At 35.4% G+C, this 13,147-nt stretch overlaps 2 protein-coding genes across 3 annotated transcripts in view; both read right to left on the minus strand.

Moving 5' to 3' along the window:
• Nucleotides 1–2,024, minus strand: part of FHL5 (four and a half LIM domains 5) — a 36,655-nt gene extending 34,631 nt beyond the window's left edge. Inside the window, exon 1 of one of the 2 annotated variants that reach the window (XM_065889009.1) lies at nucleotides 1,878–2,024. The gene's annotated coding sequence lies outside the window, so the exon portion shown is untranslated. Of the gene's footprint in view, nucleotides 1–1,285; nucleotides 1,454–1,877 lie in introns of those variants that run through there. The other variant, XM_065889008.1, reaches the window with a different exon arrangement.
• A 9,863-nt stretch (nucleotides 2,025–11,887) lies between these two features.
• Nucleotides 11,888–13,147, minus strand: part of UFL1 (UFM1 specific ligase 1) — a 51,114-nt gene continuing 49,854 nt past the window's right edge. Inside the window, exon 19 of the mRNA XM_065888758.1 lies at nucleotides 11,888–12,175. Coding sequence (XP_065744830.1) covers nucleotides 11,957–12,175 — 219 coding nt within the window. The 3' untranslated portion in view covers nucleotides 11,888–11,956. The remainder of the gene's footprint in view (nucleotides 12,176–13,147) is intronic.

Raw genomic sequence — 13,147 nt, forward strand, 5'->3', positions numbered from 1 at the left:
TGCTTAAGGAACCCAAATTAATCCAGCTTTACTCAGAATGTTGTTGGCAAGTATAATAAAAATAAGAGGTAGACTTGTCCCTGAGGTAATGTTACATTAAAGCACAAATCTGCTGCTCTTGTTTAGGTAGAACAGCCCCAGGATTGGCAACTAATGATAACACATGGGAATAAATAGAACAAGTATAGAAAACAGACATCAGAGTTTACCTTCCCCACCAAGCAATTTGGATTATGGCTTTAGGCACATATCATAAATATGTTAAGAAATATCTTGTGTGATACATATATTTGCAATATTTGTGTTAAATTTTAATCCATATACGTTACTAATAAACATGCTGGAATTTATACACGATAGTATTGTGAATGTGAAATGAGGGCTAAAATGGCTTGAGGAATTTCTTACATTTTATTTGTAACAATTACACATTTTATTAATGATTGTTTTTAGTTCCTACATTTCCAAAACGAAAATTGACAAACTGAGGAGTTGCATTTGGTTTTCGAATGCATGACAGACACCAAAAAGGGTCTGATTAAAATAGTGGGGGAAAAAAAAAAAAAAAATAGTGAGGGAAAAAGCATAAACACATATGGGAAGCATACTTTTGCTTATGTTACGCTATCCCAGTTTCAAGAAGCAATGCTTTAGATTCATTCAGTGTATTAAATATCTCTGTGGGTCAGAAACACAGACATTTTAATTCAATCTTAGAAAGCCTAAGATTAGGAATTATCTTTATGCCTGCTTGTGAAAAATAGGCAGATTTGTTTTGTTTTGTTTAATAGCAGGAATCTCACTAACTCACTTAAAATCTGTAAATAACTTTAAATTGTGCTCTGGATATGTAAATCCAGCCATAAAATATCCTTAGTGATAGTCATCCAAATAAATTAAGCCAAATAAAACTCCAGTATGGAGTCATTCCTTTTTTATGAATACAATGAAGTTTATACCTCCAATTATAAAGACAATTTTCAGAACTAAGGAGGCAACTCAAAAGTTATCTGGCTACAATGTTGCCTTAATACACATGGCACGGAAATGAGAAATCTGAAAAGCTCAGCATATAAAATTTGATAACTGTTGGCTCAAATGTTTAAAAAGTTTCTAAGAAACTTCTAGATATATACTTACTTGCTAAGTAAAAACAAATCACTACAAAGTTTCTTTTAAGCAGTCACTAGAAAGTTTATAAGAATCTCTTGTACTTAAAAAAAAATTAAAGAAGCCAATAAAAACCACATTAAAAACACAAAGAAAACATTAAAGAAAACAAAACTTACTTCTTCTTAAAGCTGCTTCTTCCAGGGATTTAAACAATATGAAAGGAGAATATATGATGATTTACTTTCCCCTCCAACACATTCATATGTCAACTCCAAGAGGAACAGAATGGGCCACCAAAATTATGAGGGTCCCTCCCAGTTGCAGCTTTTTAAACTTTGTGGAAGACCATATGAGGGTGTGTGAATTTCCTCCAAGTCTTGTGACATGTACATAGCTGATTCCTACTGGGCTGAGAAAGCACTCCTTGTCAATTTTTACTTAAAATTATGAGTAACAAATTCTCTGCAGGACATCTTTAAAGGGAACTCCTGCCAGAATTAGTATCTGAAATGTCTGGATAATCTCCAGAAAGTTTAAAATATAAAGTGCACATACAGACACATACACTCAAGAAATTCCCACTGCCTAGGCTAAATTGAGGGCATATTTAAATTAAAAAAATTTCTATAAAGGATGATGTATTTCCTGTTTTTTGTTTTGTTATTTCAGTGACTATCAGAACCCTTCTTAAAGGTTAGAAATGGCTGAACTATAGAGCTTTTCTTTTGAAATATCTGGAAAGAGATGTGGCCCCATGTTCTCACCTGTAGCATTTTTGGTAGCTTGAGAGATGAACTGTGGTTTGTGGCTTCTATCATTGCCTTCCTGGGAAATTTGCTAACTTTGAGCCTTGGACTTGACTAGGATAACTCAAAGTAGTTGCCTGCTTCCTGCACCAGTACCGTGGACCTGGCATTCCCTGCTGTTGCCTATTTCCCTATGAGCTGGCAACAATTGTTATGTCACGTCCACAGCTGTATGACTTCATTTAAGCACAGACTCAGATAGTCTTTTGAAATCTTAAGTCAAAACTTGAAAAGTGGCTAGATATTTCATGAGTTGGATCTAAAGAAATGTTTGAATATTGAACTAATCCACAACAGGAATTCTCAGTGGGTCAATGATCCATAAAGCAAGTGACATTTGCTCTTAAACTCTCCATCGGAGGCCATTTCTTCAGTTTGTAAAGGTGGGTGAGGGAGGAAATGTTCCGCCTTAACTCCATTTATGCTCAGACCAAACTTGAACTGTCCTTGTTCTAAGTGCCAAAGGAATGATATGTTAATATCTTCTGAGGACAAACTCAGTTACATACAATCAAAAAACCTGAACTAGGGAAATATAAAGCCAATCAACTCTGTGTGTTGTTATTCACCCGACTTTGATGATGAAGATATGATGAAAATGAAAACATGGTGATTAGCAGCAAATTGTTCTTCTGTCCTCTCACTGAATCAATCTATTATAAAACAGTCAATCTAACATAAAGTATTATTAGTAATAGATTTTAATCCTCATGACACCATGGCTAGACAGGCATTATTTTTCTCCTTTTATAGGTGAGGAAGTGGAGTCGAGGAGGTATAAAATCGCCTATGTCCCCACCTAGCTATGGAACCATTACCCTCTTTATTAAACCTGTGCTTCCTGAGAGGGTAATCTACATTCACGAATCAAACCTATGACCTCCTGCTCCCTTCTCAAACTACTCCACCAAAGAAAAGCTTCATTAAGCTCAATAAAGATCTTAACACCCCAAAGAATCCGTGGGGTTCCTTATGAAAAAATTAATGATATGACTCCTAAACCTGTATACTCAACTGGTATCACTCTGAGGTGCCAGACCTGTATCCTGTTGTCTGCTAGCTGTCTTTGTCTAGAGGTCCCCAGGCATCTCAAACTCAGCAGTCCCCAAAACACCATCTCCTCCCGACTCCCCACTGTACAGAGAGTCCACTGTATTTCCTGTCTCAGGGCATGGCACAATCATCCAACCCATCATACCTTGGACTCCACTTTTCTCATTTATTCTCCACCATCCCCATCATTCACCCCCAACCCCAACTTCTGTTGGTTTTACTTTGTTAAGTATCTCTCAAATTTGTCATTATCCCTGCATTTCTGGTCCTCACATTTCTCACTTGGATTACTGTCATCAGTCATAAAACAACTGACATCTGTCTCAGTCTGGTCCCCTTCTATCATTTCTTTATATCACTATAAAACAATATTTATTTAAAGATATCAGTTTATTGAATTATACATGCTTCTTGCAGAAAGTCTGGAATAAGAATGAAAAAAATAGTTTAAAATGACTTGCAATCCAAGAGACAGAACTCAAAACGTCACCCAGATATTATTATGCATACATATAGCTATACAAGGGAATGTTTATGTAAACGTTTTCATGCAAATGTTTACACAGCTATAGTTAAATATAATTAGAAAACCAAGATCACATTGCATATGGTATATCTATTATACTTAATATACTGTGAATGATTTTCCAAATCAATCAAATATTTTTAAAGTGGCTGTGAATAATGGCTGCAATATAATGAAATATGTGATGGAATAGTGCTTCCTCTTTTCTCTCTCTCTCTCTCTCTCTCTGATCTGTTTTCTTCAACACCAAAACTTAGCCTGAGCATTTATAAGGTATGAATCACAGAACTTTGACTTAGGTGGGAAAGAGGGAAGGAGAAAAATATAGAACACTCACTTTAAGTTCATTTACATTTACTAGACACTATTTAAACACTATATATTCTGTACTGTGTTTGATGTCTTCAAGGAATTATCTAACCTGTAAGTCTATATAATAAAGTTTAAGGCTGCATTTTAGGTGAGTAAAGACAAGTTTAATAGGAAAACAATTTGATAAAGTGCTTTTTTTCTTCTTTACATTGAATAACAAGAAACACAAGAGAAAACCTGTGGGAATTTTAGCTTGACTAGTTTAGTTTTAGCTTGACTAGTCAGAGAAAGGGTTTTTCTTCAGGAGACTAGCATGTGAGTAAACAAAAATATTTCAGAGCCAGGAAGATTGCCTCCTTTCCTTGAAAGACACATTGTCTATGTTCCTCTTCTATCAGAGGATGGGAAAATTATTTGTACACATTTTTAAGTCCACATTTTACTTCTCAGAAGAGGAGACATTGATTTCACAAATAATGTATACTTCTTTTTTTCTCTCTGCAGGGATGGAGAGCCATATGTAGTTGCAAAAAATATATATTAATATATTTTGCTTATTTTTATCATGATAACATACAATCAAAATGCATTTTGTCTTTTTTTTTAGTATATGCATTTTTTAAAAACAACTTTATTGGAGTATAATTGCTTTACAGTGTTGTGTTACTTTCTGCTGTGTAACAAAGTGAATCAGCTATATGTATACATACATCCCCATATCCCCTCCCTCGTGTCTCCCTCCCACCCTCCCTAACCCATGCCTCTAGGTGGTCACAAAGCACTGAGCTGATCTCCCTGGGCTATGCAGCTGCTTCCCACTAGCTATCTGTTTTACATTTGGTAGTGTATATATGTCAGTGCCACTCTCTCACTTCGTCCCAGCTTACCCTTCCCCCTCCCCATGTCCTCAAGTCCATTCTCTACATCTGTGTCTTTATTCCTGTCCTGCCCCTAGGTTCTTCAGAACCTTTTTTTTATTTTAATTCCATATATATGTGTTAGCATACGGTATTTGGTTTTCTTTTTCTGACTTACTTCACTCTGTATGACAGACTCTAGGTCCACCCACCTCACTACAAAATAACTCAATTTCGTTTCTTTTTATGGCTGAGTAATATTCCATTGTATATATGTGCCACATCTTTATCCATTCATCTGTTGATGGACATTTAGGTTGGTTCTATGTCCTGACTATTGTAAATAGTGCTGCAGTGAACACTGTGGTACATGTCTCTTTTTGAATTATGTTTTTTTCAGGGTATATGCCCAGTAGTGGGATTGCTGGGTCATATGGTAGTTCTATTTTTAGTTTTTTAAGGAGCCTCCATTACTGTTCTCCATAGTGGCTGTATCAGTTTTCATTCCTACCAACAGTGCAAGAGGATTCCCTTTTCTCCACACCCTCTCCAGCATTTATTGTTTGTAGATTTTTTGATGATGCCATTCTGACTGGTGTGAGGTGATACCTCATTGTAGTTTTGATTTGCAATGACTATACTACCCAAAGCAATCCACAGATTCAATGCAATCTCTATCATATTACCAATGGCATTTTTCACAGAACCAGAATAAAAAATTTCACAATTTGTATAGAAACACAAAAGACCCCGAATAGCCAGAGCAATCCTGAGAAAGAAAAATGGAGCTGGAGGAATCAGGCTCCCTGACTTCAGACTATACAACAAAGCTACAGTAATCAAGACAGTATGGTACTGGCACAAAAACAGAAATACAGATCAATGGAACAGGATAGAAAACCCAGAGATATACCCACACACATGTGGTCACCTTATCTTTGATAAAGGAGGCAAGAATATACAATGGAGAAAAGACAGCCTCTTCAATAAGTGGAGCTGGGAAAACTGGGCAGCTACATGTTAAAGAATGAATGAAATTAGGACACTTCCTAACACCATACACAAAAATAAACTCAAAATGGATTAAAGACCTAAATGTAAGGCCAGACGCTATAAAACTCTTAGAGGAAAACACAGGTAGAACACTCTATGACATACATCACAGCAAGATCCTTTTTGACCCACCTCCTAGAGAAATGGAAATAAAAACAAAAATAAATGGGACCTAATGAAACTTAAAAGCTTTTGCATAGCAAAGGAAACCATAAACAAGACCAAAAGACAACCCTCAGAATGGGAGAAAATACTTGCAAACGAAGCAACTGACAAAGGATTAATCTCAAAAATATACAAGCAGCTCATGCAGTTCAATATCAAAAAAACAAACAACCCAATCCAAAAATGGGCAGAAGACCTAAATAGACATTTCTCCAAAGAAGATATACAGATTGCCAACAAACATGTGAAAGGATGCTCAACATCATTAATCATTAGAGAAATGCAAAACAAATAATGTATACATTTTAAAGGATTTTGGTAAATTGTCAAACTGCCTTTCAGAATGGATGATCTTCCTAGAACACAAATCTAATCACCTCACGTCCCTGGTTAATCCTTAAAAGCAACCCCTTGTTTTTCGGAGGATGGCTAAACTTTTCCGTTTAGCATGTAAGGCATTTTGTGATCCCCCTCTGACCTCTCCAGCTTCATCTTACACTACTTCCCCAAACCATTTTTCTTATTTTCATACTGTAGGGATTGTCAAATGTCTCATTTCATATTATCTTAGTACTCCAGAATCTCCTTTTCTCTGCCCAGAAATGCCCATACCAGGCTAGCCCGACTCTTCCTTCAGGACTCAGTTCAGGGGGTCACCCCCAGCCTGTTCAGCTTTCCTCCCTGCAGTGCAAGACAGTCTGACTTTCTTCTCCCATAACATCCTCTGCTTGCTTCTCTCAAAACACTGTATTGTTTCAACTACAATTGTTGATTCTTGCCATCTCCTTGAAAGCAAGGCACATTTTTAAGATTTTCATTCATATTCTTTGTACTTAGCGGTCTTACAGGATCCAGGAGATTACTGAGCCAAGGATTTAAATTAACCATGTCCTCCTTTTTTTCCATCACACCCCAATGCAATCCCTTCCTGCTCCTCAAACACACATCCAGGTTAGGTCTTACTACTAATCACTGAAGAGGCACAGAGGTGCAAATAGAGACAAGCCTGGTAAAACAGATAAAACACAACACTGGGAACTTATAAAAATTTAATAACCTGTTCAAAGTAGTTGTTCCTTCTTTTTTTGTGTGTGATGTAAATGGAATAAACACTGTTTCTGAAGGCCCAAAAGTCAGGCTTGCTTTCTTAGGTGGTTTGGAAGAGGTCTGTCCTGTGTTCTATTTTTCTAAATTAATTAATTTTATAGTTGATTTACCAAGTCAAGGTAAATCAACTATAAAATTATATATATAAATTACATATATATATAATTATATATATATAAAATACTTTTTGGATTCTTTTCTATTATAGGTTATTATAAGATATTGAATATAGTTCCCTGTGCTATATGGTAGGTCCTTGTTGTTTATCTATTTTATGCATAGTAGTGTGTATATGTTTATCCCAAACTAACTTATCTCCCCGCTACCCCCTGCTATCCCCTCTGGTAGTAACCATAAGTTTGTTTTCTATGTGTGTGAGTCTATTTCTGTTTTGTAAATAAGTTCATTTATATCATTTTTTAGTTTTTTTTAAGATTCCATGTAAGTGATAATTACATGTCTCTCATTGTATGACAATCTCTAGGTCCATCCATGTTGCTGCAAATGGTATTTCATTCTTTTTAATGGCTGAGTAGTGTGTGCATATATATGCCACATTTTTTTAATCCATTTATCTGTTGATGGACATTTAGGTTTCTTCTATGTTTCGGTTATTGTAAACAGTGCTGCTATGAACACTGGGATGCATGTATCCTTTTGAATTAGTTTTCATCTTTTCAGGATATGTGCCCAGGAGTTAGATTGCTGGATCATATGGCAACTCTATTTTCAGTTTTTAAAGAAACCTCCATACTGTTCTCCATAGTGGCTGCACTGATTTACATTCCCACCAACAGGGTAGGAGGGTTCCCTTTTCTCCACACCCTCTCCAGCATTTATTATTTGTAAACTTTGATGCTGGCCACTCTGACCAGTGTGAGGTGATAACTCATTGTAGTTTTGATTTGCATTTCTCTAATAGTGATGTTAAATGTCTTTTCATGTACCTGTTGGCTATCTGTATGTCTTCTTAGGAGAAATGCCTATTTAGATCTTCTGCTCATTTTTTTATTGGGCTTTTTTGATATTGAGCTGTATAAACTGTATATTTTGGAAATTAATCCCTTGTCGGTAGCATTGTTTGCAAATATTTTCTTCCATTCAGTAGGCTGTCTTTTCATTGTGTTTATGGTTTCCTTTGCTGTGCAAAAGCTTTTAATTAGGTCCCATTTAAAAATTTTTGCCTTTGTTTCCATTACTCTAGGAGACAGATCCAAAAAACTATTGTTGCAATTTATGTCAGAGTGTTCTGCCTATGTTTTCCTCTAGAAGTTTTACAGTATCCAGTCTTATGTTTAGGTCTTTAATCCATTTTGAGTCTTATTTTTGTGTATGCTGTTAGAGAACATTCTTATTTCATTCTTTCCCATGTAGCTGTCCAGTTTTCCCAGCACCACTTATTGAAGAGACTGTCTTCTCTTTATTGTATAATTTTGCCTCCTTTGTTGTAGATTAATTGACCATAAACATGTGGGTTTATTTCTGGGTTCTCTATCCTGTTCCATTGATCTATGTGTTTTTGTGCCAATACCATACTTTTCTGATTACTGTAGCTTTATAGTATAGTCTGAAGTTGGGGAGCATGATTCCTCCAGCTCTGTTCTTCTTTCCCAAGATTATTTTGGCTATTTGAGGTCTTTTGTGTTTTTGTACAAATGAAAAATTTTTTTGTTCCAGTTCTGTGAAAAATGCCATTGGTAATTTGATGGGGATTACACTGAATCTGTAAAATGCCTTGGGTAGTAGTATGGTCATTTTAACAGTATTGATTCTTCTAATCCAAGAACATGGTATCTCTTTCCATCTGTTTGTGTCAGCTTCGGTTTCTTTCATCAGTGTCTTACAATTTTCAGAGCACAGGTCTTTTGCGGTTAAGTTTATTCCTAGGTATGTTATTCTTTTCAATGCAATGGTAAATGGGATTGTTTCCTTAATTTCTTTCTGATATTTCATTGTTAGAAATGTAATGGATCTCTGCATATTAGTTTTGTATCCTGCAACTTTACTGAATTCATTGATGAGTTCTAGTAGTTTTCTGGTAGCATCTTTAGGATTTTCTATGTATAATATCATGTCACCTGCAAACAGTGACAGTTTTACTTCTTCCTTTCCAATTTGGATTTTCTTCTCTGATTGCTGTAGAGTCCTGGGTTCTATTTATTCTCCTGTTGGCTTGGTGTGGCCTTCAAAGTGGAGCAACTTGAGTGAGTCTGTAGATCATTTTAACAGCCACTTTAATAGTGCTCCTAGGTTCTGTGGAAAATGTACACCTCAGAGCTTATGTGTTTTTCTTTCATCTCCCATGTACACTGGGTCAAAGACTTCACTGGTATTAGTCAAAGAAAGCAAACCTTCCATTGTCCCCACCCCCTATCCAACTCACATAAATTAGCTCTTGATAGAAAAAAAATCCATTTGGCCATGGGTCAAGTGGCATTTCTGAGGAAGGAATGAACCGTTTCTTCACACACTTTTCTTCAGCTCACTGTTGCACTTTGACCTCGTCCTTGGTGCTTCATGGTCTGACTAAAGTATCAATGCATTCTCCAAAAAGTTCAAGATGGTTCTACATTCAGGTTAAGCAATTTCTACATTTATTGTTCTAATTTAGCATTAAGGTCTTTTTGGAAAATATACTAACTTTGGTAAGATATACTACTATTCACTGAATCTTTCTGATGGTCAGAAGTGAGTTTCCTTTGACTATTCAAAAACACATGGTCTGGAGATGGAACACATGAATATGAATACTTGAGCACATTATTCAAATATCTACCATTATCTGCAACAGTAGAAAGTAGCAGATGAGAGTTTAGCTATACATTTGCTGAAAACTAGCTAACTGAAAATGATTTACTGAGGTGAAATGGTTCACAAAATGGCAAACTTTCAAGGAATGCAAGGACTATGGAATTATTTTTGTGTAAGAAAAATATAACAAAATCCTTTTAAAATGTTCAGAATAGAATTTTAAAATGTAAATACATATATGTATCAATTAATCCTAGTAATTAAACAGTCTTCTAAGTACATAAAATTTAACAGAAACAACAGACTTTATTTTAAATAACATTCTTAAATCTTCTTAAATCTGCCCATTAAGATCATAGTAGATAAACATGGAACAACTTTTATTAATGAAATTAGATTTTTAATATGAAATCAGCTAAATAATTTTATTTACAAAAAAATTAAAACTGCTCTTACTGTGGAAAAATAACCATTTTGATGAAACAAATTTCATGCAAACAAAATAAGAATATTTTATTTGCTTCACTGTCTCTTCTATTTTTATTTTCACAAATTAACAAAGTCAAATGCTTTTATTTGCTTCATTGTCTATGATCTAGTTTGACTCAAATGTGGATTACTTTGATATCTCTTGAAGCATAAATGGTAAGGTCCTTAAAGACAATAAAAAATCAGGTTGGGTGTTCAGTATTTTGGAAGCTGAATCAACAAATGAATTGGAATTTGTGTTCACAGAGGATTTGTCATTTTTCTTCCTTTGCCCTTATGAAAATATATTAATAGGAAATTAGCAATGGAAAATATTTTTTAGTTTGTTACATTCCTATCAACTTTGCTTAGCAAATTATATTTCTTTCAATATTAATACTTTGTCTAGAATTATTGTAGAGGTAGACCAATCTTTGTATTCAAACATTTTCAAAAATAGTTTTAAATGCCACGTAAGGTATTATATAAAACAGTATTTAAAAAAATATTTGAGATTTAATTTACTATTTTAAATAAGTTCCTCTTTTATATACAATAAATTGTTGCTTGAAACTCATCTGATTGAAATGATTACTCCAAGGAACTATTTTAGTCTTTAACTACTACTAATCTTTACAGAACAAGAACACCTATTTTTTTTTTTGCGGTACGCGGGCCTCTCACTGTTGTGGCCTCTCGCATTGCAGAACACAGGCTCTGGACGTGCAGGCTCAGTGGCCATGGCTCATGGGCCTAGCCGCTCTGCGGCATGCGGCACGTGGGATCTTCCCGGACCGGGGCACTAACCCATGTCCCCTGCATCAGCAGGCGGACTCTCAACCACTGCACCACCAGGGAAGCCCCAAAACACCTATTTTTAAATAAGCGTTTCTATTTTGAAAAAAAAAAGTTCTAATGATTTAAATGCACTTATAGATCCCCTACAACAAAGTATTAGGTGATGGTGACTATTAATATAAAAAATGAAGTTCAGAAATGCAAACTGGGTTAAAAAAACTATATTAAATTTTTAGTTATTACAATGTTAAAATGTGACTTACACCTATCAGTAGTAAATTATATTTTTTCTCTCACTCTTGTTAGCATCGTACTTTAGAATAGAGCACAGCAGTGCATGGGCTCCTCGGGTGTTCTTCTGTACCTGTAAACACATCCCTGAACCTCCCAGCCACATAAAAGTTCACTCTTGTGGGGGAGATGAGAAGCCATCTATCTGCCAGAAATAAGAGTGAGGGCTTAGTAATAAAAAAATATTTTGCAATTTTCTGTATTAGGTTTGAACCATTCTCTATTAATTTTAAAGTAAACACTATTTTCAACACCAAAAAAAAAATGACTGCATTTTAAGTTTCTGCTTAATATGTGTAAATTTACATGTGTCACTTCAAATCCAATAACAACGAATGAGTCCTTTCCTAGAGATAAAAGCAGAAGATTTATTCTTCATTCAGCATCTAGAAAGAAAATAAACCTGAAATGTATAATTTTTAGAATAATGTGAAAAAGAAATCTTCCATGGAGAACCCAATTTACAAAAATTCACATCTTTGTAAGATTTACAATGAATACAACACTACTGTTTTAACTGAACTGTGAGTGTGGGAAGTGCTATTGGGTGGGGGATTCCGGACTGTGAAATGCGTTATTTTTTTTTTGTAACCACTCACCTTTAACTTTGGGGAAAAAACGTTTACTGTATGACAACATTAAGTAAATTAAAATCATTACTCTTCTGTTACTGATGATTTCCTGGATTTGACAACAAGGTCTTTAATGGATGAGGAAAGTTCTTGAAGCTCTTTACGAGTCATACTGATGATATCTTCTTGTTCTTTGTCTAATTCATCACTCAAGGGATCTTCTCCCTGCCCAGTCTTCTTACTTTGACTGACTAAATGCTTTATAACCAAACCTTGATACTTTACTAAAAGAGTATGTTGAACCTGTGAAAAGAGGAGAAAAGTTAACAAACAAACATGATTTAATTTTCTGTAGAACAAAGTATTGGGTTGGCCAAAAGGTTCCTTCAGTTTTTAAAGTAAATTCATTTTCACCAGGAACTTTATTGAACAACATATTCATTGTTTTGTTCCACTATTTTCTGCCATTTTTCAGGCAGCTTCATAATTCCACCTTCCCCAAATTTTTTTTTCTTTTTGAACACAAATGTTCCAGGTGCCTTTTACAGTCTTCCAGGGAACTGAAGTTTTTTCCATTAAGAGAATTTTGTGAAGACTGAAATAAATGGAAATCTGAAAGTGTGATATCTGGTGAATACAGTGGATGAATCAGAACTTCCCAGCCAAGCTGTAATAGCTTTTGCCTGGTCGTCAAAGAAACATGCAGTCTTGCGTTATCCTGATGGAAGGTTATGTGATTTCCCTTGACTAATTCTGGGTGCTTTTCATCTAGTGCTGCTTTCAGTTGGTCTCTTTGGGAGTACTCGTTGGAATTAGTCTTTTGGTTTTCTGGAAAAAGCTCATAATAGAGGACTCCCTTCCAATCCCACCATATACACAACATCACCTTTGGATGAAGACCTGCCTTTGGTGTGGTTGATGGTGGTTCATTTCGCTTGGTCCATGATCTCTTCTGTTTCACACCACTTTTCATTGCTCATCATAATTTGTTTTAAAAATGGAACATTTTCAGTAGAGAATCACGTGCGGAAATACTGTCAAGGTTTTTTTCGCTTATGTGGAACCCAAACATCAAAGCGATGAACATAACCAAGCTGGTGCAAATGATGAAAAACGCTTGATTTGGATATTGTGAGTATTTCGCTATCTCCTGCATGGTATAATGTTGATTGTTCTCAATTAATGTCTCAGTTTGACGGCTATCAACTTCAACTGGTCTACCGACTGTGGAGCATTGTCCAGCGAGAAATCCCCAGCACAAAACTTCACAAACCA

The sequence above is a fragment of the Phocoena phocoena genome, chromosome 12, assembly GCF_963924675.1.
Source record: "Phocoena phocoena chromosome 12, mPhoPho1.1, whole genome shotgun sequence".
Taxonomy (NCBI): domain Eukaryota; kingdom Metazoa; phylum Chordata; class Mammalia; order Artiodactyla; family Phocoenidae; genus Phocoena; species Phocoena phocoena.